General features: G+C 42.1%; 1 protein-coding gene across 2 annotated transcripts in view; it reads right to left on the bottom strand.

Moving 5' to 3' along the window:
* Window positions 1-2,065: 2,065 nt before the first annotated feature.
* Window positions 2,066-16,470, bottom strand: part of RPS6KA6 (ribosomal protein S6 kinase A6) — a 37,406-nt gene continuing 23,001 nt past the window's right edge. The window contains exons 11-22 of one of the 2 annotated variants that reach the window (XM_071442191.1): window positions 15,628-15,716; window positions 15,149-15,213; window positions 14,306-14,408; window positions 13,137-13,261; window positions 12,678-12,803; window positions 12,143-12,232; window positions 11,369-11,527; window positions 10,355-10,516; window positions 9,878-9,954; window positions 9,055-9,172; window positions 7,877-8,017; window positions 2,066-6,978 (exon numbers count right to left, since the gene is read on the bottom strand). In XM_071442191.1, coding sequence (XP_071298292.1) covers window positions 6,853-6,978; window positions 7,877-8,017; window positions 9,055-9,172; window positions 9,878-9,954; window positions 10,355-10,516; window positions 11,369-11,527; window positions 12,143-12,232; window positions 12,678-12,803; window positions 13,137-13,261; window positions 14,306-14,408; window positions 15,149-15,213; window positions 15,628-15,716 — 1,381 coding nt within the window. In that variant the 3' untranslated portion in view covers window positions 2,066-6,852. The remainder of the gene's footprint in view (window positions 6,979-7,876; window positions 8,018-9,054; window positions 9,173-9,877; window positions 9,955-10,354; window positions 10,517-11,368; window positions 11,528-12,142; window positions 12,233-12,677; window positions 12,804-13,136; window positions 13,262-14,305; window positions 14,409-15,148; window positions 15,214-15,627; window positions 15,717-16,470) is intronic. The other variant, XM_071442192.1, reaches the window with a different exon arrangement.

The following is a 16,470-nucleotide window of genomic DNA, read 5'->3' as shown; positions in this document are numbered from 1 at the left end:
AGCTGCCAAGACCTCCAGGCTGGGCTTTCAGCACAGCCCGGTGCCAGGGCCTGTGTCAGCATTCCACAACTGCAGTTACCACAGAAAAAGATTTGTGATTCAATACAACGGGAAGGGACCTTAAAGCCCCTTTCCTTCCACCCCCTGCCATGGGCAGGGACACTTCCCCTCTCCCAGGCTGCTCCCAGCCCTGTCCAACCTGGCCTTGGATGCTACCATGGATAGGACAGGCACAAGCCCATCAGAATTACACTGTGATTCCCCCACAAAAGCCTTAACAAGCAACAAACCCCCTTAAATTAAGAGACATCCCTCCCTCTGTAATTCCAGCCATCCCTGCAGAGACCAGGACACAAACCTGGATGCTGAGGGCCACAAGAGCCCAAAATGCACCTGTTCAGGAATAGGGAATTTGCACCATCAGCCAGCACTAGGGCATTACACTTCCTGTTTAAATCCTGGTACAGGATTGCTCTGGGGTAGAATTCTCTGCATGCCAAAAATCAAAGAGCAGGTCCCAAACCAGCTCTGGAGAGTTCAGGATTTGCTCCAAGGCTGGAAATGCAAACAACCCCAAGGGGAGGGAGCCCTGCCCAAGCAGTGCCTTAAGGGGCTGCAGAACTGACCTCACCTCTGCCAAGAGCTTTCTGTGGCTTTCAAGAGGCCCACAAGAAGCCCCAACGTCTGAGAGAAGCTCCCCAGAGGTTCTGGAGGGAAATTGTTAAACAAAAGCTGAAATAAATACAGTTAAATCTGTATTTTGGCAAAATTGCCAGCAGACACTTGCTCCCTCATCCTGCTACAGCTGGGGCAAGCAAAGGTGGGAACATCTTTATCTTAAAACATTTTGCACCCCACAAAAAAAAACCCAAAAGAGATGTGGGAAGGTGCCTCTTACAGTCATAGATTCAGGGATGAATCATGGGGAAAACAGCTCCCGAGAACCAAACTTTGCAGGAAAACAAAGAACAGGATGCAATTAAGGCACATTCTGGAGTCTTTTTTAACACTTGGCTCATCCTTGTCCTTAGTCTCTCCAAATTCAGTCAGGTTGGCTTTTAATCCATGCCTTGTCTCCTCCCACCCAGCAACACCTTCACCGAGCCTGCAGATCTCAATACCTGAGACTCAGGGCTTTTAAAAATGGTTTTTAAAATGGATTTTAATGGTTTTGTCCAATTTGATTTGTTTTTCCTGTCTGACTTGAGTGAAATCAAACAAATCATGACAATCTAGGAAGCTTGTACCTGCTGCCTCCTCTGTGGCTCCAGGCCCCCCTTTCTTCTGCCACCGCTGTCTTGTGTGAGCAAACAGCACCTGGGAGATGGACCTGAGGCAAAGGTGGGAAAACCTTCCTGTGCATTCAAAAAAATAAAGTATCTGTAAACCACTGTGAACACCAACAGCACCAGCACTTATCAAATACCTCAGGAGGACTTTAAACCCAGTTTTTAATGCCATTCCTGACACTTGTAATGCAAGTGTCTCTTTTCAAAGGATCAGATCTTTGCAGGAAAATTATTTCCTCTTAATATATGGAGTCAAATTTAATAGACTTTATTAGACAAGTTTTATAGATTTTATATTTAAAAAGCACAGAGGTAGATGATCCCACCCTGAGGTAATACATCAATCCTACCACTGAATGTCTTGTTTTGCTGCAAGTATGGCATGAAACACTTGACTGAATATCAATTTATAAATAGCTCTTGATGTATGTGAGATTTTTGGCAAGGTTTATGAAATAATTCATATACATTTAATTTAGGAATGTTTGCTCATTGTTTTTTATATCCATTTGAAAAACAGAAGCAAGCAAACTTCCACGGCAGAAGTGATGGATTTCTGTCAATTACCAAATGTTATGAATTTGCAACTCTTTTTATTCTAGTACTCAAGGAACTGCCAGCTAATTAAAACTGTACCTTTATGATTATTCAGGGAGTTTGACAAAAATAAATACAATTTTGAGGTTGTCTTTGGTGTGCTGTAATTGAAGGCAGCAGTGCCAAGAGAAACACCACTGCACTGCCAGACCCAGCCTTGCAAGAAGAGGAGAACGTAGTACAATGCAAACTTTAATGTCAATATATACAGAGCTTTAAAGAAAACATTTCTTTTAAAATTAAATGAAATAAATACAGTATGATACAAAATCCACAATATGCTTAAGAGAAGGAAATGACAGTTACAATATCTGATAACGGGGACCTTGTGTAGGGTTTCATCTTTGAAGTACCTCAGAGCATGGAATTCATTGCACACTGTTCTCAATTAATGCCCTTTATGGAGATTCAGCCACGTGCCAGGAGAGTTTCAGCTCTAACCAGAGCATCAGTGCAAGATGCCAAAGTGCTTGGGACATTAAGACAATGCAATTAATTAATTAATTAGCAAACACTGCTCAAAAGCCTAATGAAAACACCCAAACCTGAACACTTGGTCCTGCAAAGCAGATCCACCTCCAGCATCCTCGTGTGAAAAACCCCACAAGAGAATTCAGGGTTATTCAAACTCACTATTGGTAATAAGCTATTGCCCAAAAATTATTAATTAAGAAATATAATCAATTAAGTATTTTTTAAAGCTTTCAGAGAAAGTTTGTTTTCATTACACAGGAAAAATCTCAAGAAAACCAGCTGCTGATGATTTTGTGGGAGACTTTCTAATTATACATATTCTTATAATATTCAATCAGCTTCAGCCATATATTAAGGGTGAGGGTTTTCAAATTTGTATCCATTCTTCTATTCCCAAGGAACAGTAGAATTTGGAGGAGCAAATATTTAAAAATACTTGGAACAGAGACAGATGTTGTAACTCCCCTGCACTTCATTCATACCAAAGCAGAAGGCTGGTATGGGGAGTTACCAACAGCTGTCAGTGCACACCTCAAAGAGTTCCTAAACTTTTAAGGAGAATTTTATGTTTTTAACCCTACACAGCTCCTAGAGGATTACATAGGACTCTATTATGATCACAGCTTCAGAAGCTTTCTTCAAACTTTGAGAAAGAAAAACTGCTCCTCCCTCCCCTCCCACAAATATTTGCTAACTTTTAGTTCTGGATAGGATTGAAAAGCTTAAGTGCTACAGAAATACATAAAACCCTGTGTTTGCATTGATGTTTCAGCCTAATTTCACTGATACAAACCAGGAGAATTATTATAACCTTGTGTAATTAACTCAACACATCTCTACAGACCAGTCTCTAAGTACACTGCAAGGAACTCCCACCTGCTGCAGTTTGCCAGAGGTTATTTTAACTATTGGACAGCTGAAAATCAGCTTTGGAAAAGGAATTAAAACATGGAAGACAAAATTCAAGCTCAACATGACTGACTTGGGTGAGGTTTTGGATGCCTTCTCTGGCTGCAAGAACATTCAAACAGAGGCCTCAGAGGAAGAGCAGGCTCAGCCCCCTGCACCTCCTGCCATGGGCAAGGGGAATTCACTGATTCTGCACAAAATGGGGAAAAGAAAACCACACAAGCCACAGATCAGGGCTGGACTGCACCCAACCAGGAAAGCTCCAAGGAAGGGCCCTGTGACCCCAGCATGGGCTCACTGTGGTGCCACTGCAGTTTCTGGATGTGGAACAGGAATACAACAGAGCTCCTCACTTTATATCCAAGGGATAACTGAAGGTACAAACTGAGATATCCTGGGGTGAAAGAACAGCAAAAGAGTCCTGAGCCCACTCCAGCTCCAGTGGGAATCTGCTTTCTGAGCTGGAACTGATAATGATCATCACCAAACACCAGAGCAGGAGCTTTTCTGGCAGGAACCCATGGCCAAAATATTCTATCAATTAAAATTTCCTTCTGTGGAAATCCCTTTAGTCTGAATGCCAACTTCTGTGTAATTATGAACCTTTGTGAAAATTTAACATTTTTTCTGACTCAGTAAGGCAGTAAGAACATCACCAGTTTGTAAACTTGAACTGTGCCCAGATGATAGAAATAATTTCCACCAACCTTTTACTGCAGCCAGGGCACTCTCCCAGTACCTGCTCTTCCTTCTCAAACCTTGCCTGACAGCTCATGAGCAGACCATGCTACTTTTAGATATCAAAACCTAAGCTGGGAAAGAAAGGGATGAGAAACAGGCAAGGAATTCCCAAAGGAGCCTCACAAAGATGATCCTTAAGTACAGTAAAAGTAAACTGCAAGTGAACTCTGTGTTCCTGCATATCCCAAATATTTCCAGGACTGATATGCTGAAATAGAGCAAGGGAACTTTTCCCCCTAAATAAGGATTCTAAGTGGCACACCAGGGTACACTGGCCTGTCAGATATAACACATCCATCTGTTTTCCCCACAATAAGACAACTCTGTAATGTTATTTTTACCCCTGAAGTACCACTTGCACTAAAGGCCAGCAGTGATATAAAACAGGGATAACTTTCCAGGAAATGTTTTAAATACTCAGCAATGAATCAGAACATCCATCTTGTTTGTGTTCTTTTCCTCTCACCACCTTTGTGCTGCACATCAAGAACAACTTGAGTCCCTTCAGCTGCTTCCAACTGCTCTTGTGCAAAATGCTTTTAAGGTGCTTATTCTGTGGTGCTTCTAAGCAAGCTAAAAGAAAATACCAACAGAAACACTGTTAAATGATTCATGGTAAAGCCATTAAAGACCAGCTGCTGCCTTACAGGAAAGCTGAAGACAATTCAAGTTTGACATTTCCACTGTATTCCAGGCCTTGCATTACCTCTTATCCCCAACACAGCTTTTAGGACTACATTTCAACCCACAGTACACCTTGACCTGGGCTCAGGGGGCTTAACTTCCATCACTTTGGTGGTTTTTTTGAGTGAATTCAAATTCTTCTGGCAGTCATCTTTAAATTTATATTAAAATGATCCTGACAGAGTGTTAGACAAGAGGTTTCCAGGCATTCTTGCTGGAAAAAGGAAAAGGAGGATGAAGCAGCTGCAAAAGGGACAGATTTTGTACTAAACAAAAAGCTTTCCAGGAAGCAGTTGTGTTCTTTGATAAGTTTTCAAGCATTTCAAACAGGCACCTCAAAACTAGGCACAAATGGCCCCTAAAGCTTCCAGCATCTATCAAACACTCAAGAAATTCCATCTGGGGGATGTTCTGTGTGATACAAAGAGCACACCTATGTTTGCTATATCATTAAGTCTCAAATCTACATATATTCATAACTAACTATTTGGCCAGATAATGTCCATCTTCCCTCACCACAGCAGAAGAAAGCAGCTTATCTAAAAGTATTTCCAACACCACCAAGTCCTTCACAGGTATAAGCAAAAACCAGCCAACACCTCTTGTGAGATGTGAATTATCACCACCATTCCTGGTGCTTGGGCCAGAATTCTCCTGGAAGTTTGTTTTTTTTGCTGTCTCAGCCCTGGGGTCTTGCATTTGAAAATTTAATGATTACAAATGAGTCTGAACTATGTCTGAGTTTTGGTCACTTCACAGCCTAATGTCACTAATATATTTAATATTTCTAATCATCCTGCTATGTCACTACAACTGCTCAGTGTCTACAGCTTTTGAAAACACTTCTAAGTGTATCTCTGAATGAACTACCAGCAGTCAGCACTGGTTTGGAGTCAGGAAAGCCCAGGTAATTCTGGCCCTGAAATGAATTTCTTCTCCACCCCAGCATTTGGGAACAGCTGCAGTCCTAACACCAGGCAGAGAAGGTGAGTGAGTGCTGGCCACAGGATGCTGAAAGGAATTTGTCCATAACTGTGAAATTTCTTGGTCAGAATTCCCTTATCTGGGCACACAGCAAGGCTTATTTATTTTCCCAAGCTACCCCTACAGTTAGGCAAAGAGAATTTTGCATTTCTGTTCTGTAATATTTGTACATGCGGCGAGAGAGTCAGAGAGAAGCAACCTTCTAATTAAAAAAACCAAATAAATAAAAAATAAACCCCAAGTGCCAAGTTGGTTATAATAAAGTGTCAGTTTGTCTCATATGCCAAACAAACCTAATATTGGGTGTATTTAGTGGAAAGACTGCTGAGGAAAATAACACAGTAGCTGTATTAATGGATGGGAAATATAAATAACAAAGGATTGAGCTGCATGATGTTGTTTTGAAGTGGCACCAATGTTTCTGAGAGCCTGAATGTTGACAGTTTATGCACATATTGACTTTCTCCAGCTCAGTGCAGGACACAATTTGTGCTAACAACCAGAAATGTTTGTTTTCCTGTCAGAGGCCATAACCAGCATTTCTTTTGGGTCACAAGAGATCAAATTTAAGTGCAGGATCTTGCACATCCCTTTGGTTTGCATTTCCATAGAAACTCCTCAGTTACTGGCACCATGCAAACACAGACCTAGCAAATCAACAGTGATGAATTAACTCTGGCACATCACATTGCTCAACTCTGCATAATAGTCATGGACAAGGGAAAGGAATTGAGTTGAACCAACGAAGTGCCCAATTACAAAATGAAGAATTTGCCCTTCACAGCAGGGTGTGAAGGTGTGAAGCAAGAAAACTCACACTGACACTTTATGTACAACTTGGTCATTGGCAACGGTCCCCTAAACCATTTTTTTTTTAACTGAACCCAGCAAAACTATACAGAATGTGAAAGAATATTTGCAACAGATCTCAAAGGACAGTGTAGAGAAATTCATTATGGTGTACCTGATGTTTAAATTAACTTAACAGATACGGCCTGTAAAACAAACACAGTATGAACCTGTGGATTTTTTTTTTTCTTTTTAAAAAAAGGACTTTTACAGAATTCAAGTAGTGTAGCAGGAAACCATAGATGCCTTTTGATCACAGGTCAGGCAAAATAGAGCCACTTGTTGGGTTTCCCCCTAGCTTGTCTGCTCAGGTGTCCCAGTGGATCTATAAGTCTGTGGATGTGAGCTTTTTCATGCTCCGTCGCTGAGCTAAACTGGAGGCTGCCACAGGCTCCAGCACTGGCTGAAATGTCTTGTGATTCAGTGCAGAATATGTAGCAGCCATGGCTCCCTAGAGAAAAAGGAAATACGTCATAATAATTCGTGTATGTAGAAGTTTTCATCAGAAAATAAAGCAATTAAACATTAAATACTTGACTAACTCAAATAAAACCAAACAAGACTTGTGCCGGGTCATATGAATTCTCTGAAGTTTGTTAGGGAAAAACAAATCTGTTGTTGAACCCTTCCAATGTCTAAGCATGGGTGTCTAACACTTCTTTCTGTTTCTTCTGTATTTCTTCTGTATCCCTCAGATGTAGGAATCACCTGGTGATGTAGGTCAGAATTTGTATCTTTCAAGCCAGATTAGCACCAATTTCTCAAACACAGCCACTTCAGTGGCCACTCAGGTCCTGACTTCAGACACAGGTCAAGAACTACCTTACAGAAACCACACACAAAAATCTCTTCCCTACACAGAGGGGGAGTAATTATTAAAAATAATTATTTTCTAATTTAATTTGTAGAGGGACTTTATACAAGGGTATGTAGGGCCAGGACAAGGGGAATGGCTTCCCACTGCCAGAGGGCAGGGCTAGGTGGGATACTGGGAAGGAACTGCTCCCTGTGAGGGTGGGCAGGCCCTGGCACAGGTGCCCAGAGCAGCTGTGGCTGCCCCTGGATCCCTGGTAGTCCCCAAGGCCAAGTTAGACAGGGCTTGGAGCACCCTGGGATAGTGGAAGGTGTCCCTGCCCATGGCAGGGGTGGATGGTCCAGCTTTTAATGGTTTGGGTTGGTCCTCCCAACCCAAACCCTTCCCCCATTCCATGAATTTGTCTCACTATGTAACTTTAATGTGTTGGTACTACGGAAAACAAACAGAAAAAATGAGACTTCTGTCTGTAGCTCTAAACCAACTGCACTCCTTGCACATCCCCCAGGTGAAGCAGCATCCCAGGTGGCTTTACCTTTACTAGATGTGGGGCATCTTGCCTGTTGAGCTGGTAATGAGGCAGCTGGTCCCTACAGGCAATCCAGGAGTGCTTCAGCACCTGCTCGGCCGTGTACCGCTGGTGGGGATCCACGTGCAGCATGTGTGACAACAAATCCTGCAGGAAAGGGAACACAGAGATTGCTCAGCCCAAAGCATCTCAGGTGGCCTTTAAAGCAGCAGGGATGGCAGCAGTGAGAGAAGCACCCGATGTGGAGGGGTTTACACAATGCCAGCACACAGAGAGCAGCAGACAAATGGGATCATTCTGTGCCCTGACACTGCAGAAGGCTCCGAACAATGTGTGGTACTATTGGAGCAGCTCAACAGAGCCAGCCTTGATTGCAAAGCAACTCACTGTTGTGCCTTTCATGTTTATTATGAATATCATCTTTAAAAGACTAGAAATCCTATTCAAATGTAGCAGGCAGATTTTATGGAGGAAAGCTGTTATTTGCAAATCTCTCCCTTCTTTTTCATTCTGCACTTTGGGCTCTGCTGCCTCCTTACTACAAATTAATTCAGGGACAGTGAGACACCAGCAAGGAATTTTTCCTCCAAGAAACCAAATAAAGCATAAAGCCAACAGCAATGGACACTTGTTTTTGCCTGTTAGAAGCATTAGCAACAAGCTACTGATTAATTACAACGTTGGTCCAAAGGAGAGGTGGGTGGGAAGGGCACAGAACAGAGACAGCAACAGTTTGAAATAAAACCAAAATATGAGCAGGCTGACAGAATGTTCCCTTTGTTTTAGGTACAAAATGTGAAGCATTCTTAAATACACAGAAGTGAATTTCTCATGCTAAGACAGCAAGAGCCAACAAGCATTCTGAATCACTCCTACTGAAATGAACAATAGTGCAGTTCCAAAGGACTGGAAAAAATATTTAAACATTAATATTTAATATTAAGGCTGATCTTTTCAAAAGGCAACACTGGTGATTAAGATACCCACAGAGTGGGTCAACACCATCCCAGGGAATCTATATTCATTACAGACAGAGTCTTTAAATAAAATGTTGGAGCAGATATCCTTCCCTGCAACGAACTCTGCAGATAATAACAACTACACTTACAGAGCAGTCTAGCTGATAAAGCTCAGTAGATTTCATTGGAATTCTACAAAAATATAAAACCAAAACACATTTACACCTTTGCTGCATCTGAAACAGTGTCCCAGTTGCCTCCACTTAGAGAGAATTTTCCACTGCCTATCCGTACTAGGATCTCCTCAGGAGTATCATTGGGACCATTGGCAAATGGAGTATAGCTGGGGAGAGGAAGAAAACAACAGAAACACTTTGTTATAGATAAAAACTGCAAGAAACTGGTAAAATCTCGTGAATCAGTCAATATCCCACTGCCAACAGAAACATATCCACATATATGAATATATACATAGAATAGAGAATATATACACACGCTATTAAATAGTAATATTTCTCATTTTTAATGGGAAGTACAGATTTATCAAGAGAGTAATTTCCCATAGACAGGATTTAGTCATAGGACTAAAAACCTGCTCTTCTTCTGCTAGAGAAGGATTCAGCAAACATCTCTCATTTGGCCACTAGATGCTTCCTAGAGCTTCATCAGGTTTGGATGCTGAGGAAACTCCAGAGATCACAGCCCAGAGTGTTCGACACAGGAATGCAGCAGGGCCAGGAGACACAGGGTGAGCAAAGGGGGTGGGGTGGGAGGACAAGAGGCTAAAGAGAAACCCAGCACTCATTTTCACAGACTCAATTCCCTCCTGAAAACTGGGGGAAGTCTCTGGCACCTCCAAGGGAAGGTGAAGAGAAACCTTGATCCTACTTTGAGCTAAACGTGGATTATTTGGCTTTACTCAGAGCTGCCTGTCCCACCTGTGTCTGTGTCATTCCATCAGCCAATGCCTCACCATTTCTATGGAAGCAAGGATTCAGGCAACATTCTGGGATTTAAGGTAAACAAAACAGCTCAGAAATATTCTCACCCTGCCAACATTGTGTAAAGGAGAACTCCCAAGCTCCATATGTCACAGGCAGCATCATATCCCTGTCTCATGAGAACCTATGAAACAAAGAGTGTTAAATACCTGTCATATATTAAAAAAACCACCCCAAAACAAGACCTCAGCCTAGGGAAGGGTAAGACCATCCCTGGATCATGTGAGAGATTTAATTATTGACTTTCTAATATACAAGTTGCAGTAAACACCAACAACACTTCTTGTTCCCAGATTATCTCTTAAGATTTTCAACAGGCTCACATCTTATTTTTGAGGGTGGACTCTGCTGTTTTTAAAGCAGGTTTATTATAAACACATGTACTCATGTTTAAAATGCATGTGTGATTATATTTAAAGAAAAGTAGCAGAATTGTTGAGCTTTTTTTCCAAGCATTGCTGAAAAGTTTTAGCATCTGATGCACCAAAAACAGCACAAAGAAAACACAGAGCAGCTTGAAATACCTCTGGTGCCACGAAGTTTGCAGTGTAGCAGGGAGTTAGAAGCAGTCCATTTTCTCCTCGGAGTTGTTTTGCAAATCCAAAATCACAAATCCTGATAGAATCAGCATTGTTTGAATCATCAGTGTATAAAATGTTACTGGGTTTAAGGTCTCGGTGCACCACCTTTAAGCAAAGACATTTGAAAAGCCATCATTTAGGAGGAACAGGTACATTTGTTTGTAATTTACAACTTATAAAAGCTGTTCTCTAGATTAATATACTTATGAGAGTTTTAAATAATTATATAACCTTAAAGTACCCCAAAATAAACAATTATATAACATTAAAGTACCCAAAAATTCTAGTTCAAGTAATGCAATAAAAACCTCCTGGCTCATAATGCAACTGGAACCAGCATCACCCTTTGGCAACAAGAAGCTGAATGCAGAGTCCAAAGGCTTTGCCAGCATAACAGGACAAGTTGTTTTTGTTATTCACCTTTATGATAAAACACAAAACCTCTTAGCAAGAAAACAAGCCAAGCAAAGCACAGAGGGTGGGGGAGTGGTGATTCCAAGCTGTGCCAGGGCTGTGGCTGGCAGTGCAGGCAGTCCCTCACTCACCCCTGGCAGTGCAGGCAGTCCCTCACTCACCCCTGGCAGTGCAGGCAGTCCCTCACTCACCCCTGGCAGTGCAGGCAGTCCCTCACTCCCTCACTCACCCCTGGCAGTGCAGGCAGTCCCTCACTCCCTCACTCACCTCTGGCAGTGCAGGCAGTCCCTCACTCCCTCACTCACCCCCTGGCAGTGCAGGCAGTCCCTCACTCACCCCTGGCAGTGCAGGCAGTCCCTCACTCCCTCACTCACCCCTGGCAGTGCAGGCAGTCCCTCACTCCCTCACTCACCCCTGGCAGTGCAGGCAGTCCCTCACTCACCCCCTGGCAGTGCAGGCAGTCCCTCACTCACCCCCTGGCAGTGCAGGCAGTCCCTCACTCACCCCCTGGCAGTGCAGGCAGTCCCTCACTCCCTCACTCACCCCCTGGCAGTGCAGGTAGTCCACGGTCTTGGCGATGGTGAAGAGCACCGCGCTCGCCTCCCGCTCGGAGAAGAATTTCTGCCGCAGGATCCGGTCCAGCAGCTCCCCCCCCTTCATCAGCTCTGTCACCAGGTAGATGAATCTGCCATCATCATACACCTGGGGAGAGGTTTAACAGGGCACTCACACTCAGAGCATTCTGACAGGGGCGACATCTGCAGTTACACGTGCCCATAAATGCCCTCCTCCCACAGGAGGGGCAGCACAAACAGCAGGGGCTGCCAGAGCAGGGAGGGCAAGGCAGCTCCTGTGTCACCCTGGGAACTCATGACTCAAGCTGCTAATTCATCACTCTCCATTCAAGTTGTTAATTCATCACTCTGAGTTACATTTTTTAGTGTAAGAGCTGCTGTTGGAAGGAGAGAGCAGCCCCACACTCCTGACTGCTCTTCCCTTCCATTCTGGCACAAACAGGACAACGTGCAGGCCACTGCTTTCTCAGGTTACCAACACATTGGCTGCTCCTTTGAAACAAGAAGAAATATGGCATTTCTAACCTTTACATCATTCCTCACTTCAAGCTGCTTAAACAGACTTTAGAAAAAATTAATATCAGGACAATGCTGTGTTTTGATACACTCCCTCTACTGTTACATACTGCTCTCCCAGGAATTTTTTCTATGTAAAAGAAATTTAATGAATCCAAATAAACTGCCTACATCTGCATGTATTTTTTCAGCACTAATAAGAGGTAGCAGAAAAGGAGGTACATACATCCTTTAAAGTAATAATGTTTGGATGTTGCCCATAACGCATGAGAATCTCGATTTCTTCTGAGGGATCCCTTTTGCTTTTATCAATTATCTGCAAAATAACAGGAAAAACAACTTGCATAAACGAAGTCTATTAAATACACACGTTTTTTGTATTTATATTCTCATTTCAACAACAGAATAAAAAAATTCTAGAGTTCATTACTTCTTACTAATCATGAGTAATTCATCTTCCAGCTTCTCATCCCATTTATTCATTTCTTGCTCTATCCTTGTTAAAATTCCATCATTAATGCAGCCTGTCCTGCTCCACTGAACAAGGAAATGCACTGGTCTGAAGCATCAATAACTCCCTGCAGCCCAGTTCCACCCTTGTGAATCTCATTTTATTTCAGGTATTCCCATCATTGTACACTATTTTCAGCTTCCAAGAATGTAACTGATAAACTCATAAAAACACAGCAACTGGAAAACTCACAAACCTAAGTTTTCAAACCTACTAGCCAATATTTTCAGAGTGGAATTGATGCCAGTACCTTCACAGCAAACTCCATGTTTGTAGCTATGTGGATACATCTCTTGCAAACAGAGTAGGAGCCCACACCAATATCTTCCTTCAGTTCATAGACATCAGTGAACTGTGCACTGTTTCCATGAAGCTGCTTTAAAAAAAACAGGCAAGTGGTTATCTAAAGCAACAGGATTCTCTTTGCCATTACAGGATTCTCTTTGCCATTCTCTTTACATTACTGGTACCAACAGCAGAAGCTTCTCCTGCTTGCTCATGATTTGACTTTGAAATTCTGCCTCCAGAAAAACAGCCACTCACTTTTTAGAATTAAAAATACCCCATGGAAGTATTTAATTATTATCAACATATAAAATATGTTGAGGATTTTATAACAGTCTCCTCAACAAAGCAGGAAGAACTGTAAATACTGAATATTGGTCAGTCTTTAGCACGCCAAGAAGTTTCCCAAAAAGCAAAACATTACCTGGACTATGGGCAGGATGTTGGTGAGGGGTGATATTTTATGGTCTTCTACAGTAGTAGTTGCAACAAAACTGAATCCCTTGAAGAGCTGGTGGGCATTTGCACTGGGTGGGACCCCTGGAGAATCTGGAGGCACACAGACACACAGGGTTAGTGTGGCTACAGCCCAGCAAGGCCATTTCAGAGCACTCAGGACAGGGATGTCAGAAAAACCATCTTGAGGGAAGGGAAGCAAACAAGAGGAACACCAATATTAAATAATAAATAAAACTTCTGGTTTGTTATCTGTGCTCTCTTACTTCAGTAACAAAAACACAAATAAGAATTCCAGAGTTTTATCTAAAACTGCAAAGCACTGCAGGAATTTATGTATGAACACATGTTTTAAGGAAGAATTTAACTGAAACAGAACTACTTATGGAAAAGAAATAGAAATAAAGATCATTGTCTAGTGCTCAACAGCTTTGTAACACAGAAGAGCAACAACAGAACGTGCTGCTGGCAAGGCACAAGTGAGGCAACACAAGAATATCCAATTAGTAAATCTTCACTGAAAAGATACCCCTGAATTATCAGAATTAAGTTTTCCTCAGGTTAAATTCTGTGCACCTCTGAATTCACTGGCTGAAATCTCACAGTGAGCACAGCTCAGTAACTTTCTGCAGCCTATTAAGAACACAGACCTTCTCCAAACAATCATGAGAAGAGGGTTTAAAAGCTCGATGCAGCAGGAAGGAAAAAAATTCACAAAAGAAAACCTGAAGTGAAACTTGAAGCAGACCAAGAAATAATAATTATAATAGTTAATGCTTCTCAAAGCAAGGCATTCTCAATGCAATACTGACCCTAAAAGGAATCACTGCTGCAATCAAATTGAGTTTATTTTAATATTAAATACTTCCCCTCAAACACTGCAGCCTGACTTGAATCATAACTAGAAACCATAATCCAGCTTTTAATTTTCCATTCAATTTTATCTTCCTGAGTCAAAAATTAGCAAAATATTCAAAGAACAGAAACCTGCTATGGGGAACATCCTTCTTCAAAGGACTGGAACCCTGGTGCATCCTTTCCTTTTAAATTTGTCCCTGGCTTTTCTGCTTGTTGTTTTAGCATTAATCTGACCCTCCTGTCCCACAAACCTCACCAATTTATAGCCTGCACAGTTACCTTTTGGTGTTTTTGCTGTGAATTCTGGATCAAAACAGAAAGTATCTTCTGGCTTTCCAGAGGCAGGTTTGAATGGAGGCTGAATTTCTCTCCTGAACAGTTTCTGAAAGAGAAGGACAATGATTTAAGGGTCACCAAAGCTTCCATGGGTGCTGTTATTTTGCCAAGATAAAGGGTACAGGACAAAGATCTCAACCCATGTCAGGCACATTCCTCTTGGCAAGGAACTGCCCATTCTCAAAGCTCTATTCCAGGTTTTTCGTAATCCACCAAACTACATCAGGGAAAGATCTCAAATCTGTAATAAATCCCATTTACAGCTAAGGAACAGAAAACCTCATGTCAGAAGATGTTGAATCCCCATGCAAAATCCAGGAAGTTCTAAGAGCATTTCCTTGCTATTTCTCTCCTCCTTTCAGATCTAGTTTTTGCAGTTTTTTTAACTTAACCTTCCTGCACAGAAGTATACAGTGTATTTTAGTTTAAAAATACAAACCAACTAACCAATCAAAATCAAAGAAAGGGACAGACCCTTCCTGCAGGATTCCTGGGAGCACCAGAAGCCTCTCCCAACTAGAAATGCTCTAATGGACCATTTCAGCTTGAGAATGCTGCAACTTCTAATTATTTAAAAAGTAAATGCATAATTCGTAATGAATACTCTCTATCTGCAGTAAATACTGCAGCTCCAGATGCCAAGGAATTAGAGGAGAAGCCAGGATGTGCCAGGCAGCAGTAATGCAGTGTTTGCTGTGCCCTATTCAGATGGAAATACTTCTACAAATGCTACAACACACAGAAAAATTAGCAACAGCTTTATCATTCAGATCCTTTTGTACTCACATTCCAGTCAACAGTAGAAAAAAAAGGATGTCTCTTGATTTCTTCAACTCCATCTGAACCAGCTCCTGAACAAAAGAAATTTAACACACTTGTGGGCAAAGTCTTTGAAGATTGCACTAAAAACCAGTTCATTTCTAAAAAGTTTGCACAGACATGGTTATTTGAGGGGACTGTGAATACAGAAATATTCTAAGGATGTAAAATACCCAGGGAGGCAAAGAGAGCAGAAAAAGCCCATAAATACAATGTCAATATTCTTTGCTATGACACTGTCAGAGCTTTGGCTCACTCCTAAGTCACTGATCCCACATTTTGACCATTCCTTGGCCAAACCCTGGAAGCCATGACCCAAACTAACAGGAAATGGTACCCAAATGTTACTGATCACCCAGAGCTTGAGAGTCTCTAGCAACTGCTTTTCTTTGAAATAAAAAGTTAGGCTGAGTTGATTATTCAAAGATCCAAAGAAATGAACCGACCTAATCTATTTGATGGGTTCCTTTTAAACAACATCCTCAGGAGACTTTGTGCTTCAGGGCTGAGGAACTGAGGCATTCCCAGCTTTGCTCTAAAGGAAAACAGAGAACAAGTCAGAGGAAGAAACTTATTTTAGTAAAAACTGTCTACATAGATTTCACTGCACAGTTTGATGTATCAAGGATCTATTCCAAAGCCTTGTAGAGAGCACACACTCAACTCATCAACTTTTTAAGTTTCCTGTTATAGGAGTGGTTTAAAATAAAACCCAACAAAGAACAAACACATCACACCAAAACCACCAAACCCCACCCAAGCAAGCTTTCTGCTCAAACAGAGTAAAATAATTCTCTCAGGAATATATAAGTATTTTCAAATGTATCTTCATGTCACCAGGAGGTTTTTACCAAAATAATACCAGTAACAGAAGAGACTCACCAAATCCCCAATTACCTGCCCTTGAAGTGATTGCTACTATTCCTCCAGGGCTCATTGAGCCACCATATAAAAGCTCACTGACTTTAGCATTTATTGTATTTAATGAAAACTCTAAAGCCAAGGCAGGAAATGCTTGTGCAGGACTGCAGCATCACTGGGAGTTGCAGGGAGGCAGTTCAAGGTCTGAGCCATCCTTTCACAGGCAGCAGCACCAGGAACTCCCACTCAGGGCAGGCCCCAAGTGCCCTGTGCTGGGAAGAACAGAGCTCAGAGCTCCTCCCCATCACCCCTCAGAGGGCCCAGGGCTCTGCCTGTGCCAGGAGCAAACTCTCTGCTAGCTGAGCACAGACAGATGAGAACATATTTGCCCAACAGTTCCACTCAGTGAGCACCAGCTCACCCAGTTT

Source organism: Agelaius tricolor, unplaced genomic scaffold (genome assembly GCF_023055355.1).
Source record: "Agelaius tricolor isolate 1412-34295 unplaced genomic scaffold, bAgeTri1.0.p SCAF_17, whole genome shotgun sequence".
NCBI lineage: Eukaryota > Metazoa > Chordata > Aves > Passeriformes > Icteridae > Agelaius > Agelaius tricolor.
The sequence above is the reverse complement of the archived record's forward strand: the minus strand, read 5'-3'. Positions and strand labels throughout refer to the sequence as shown.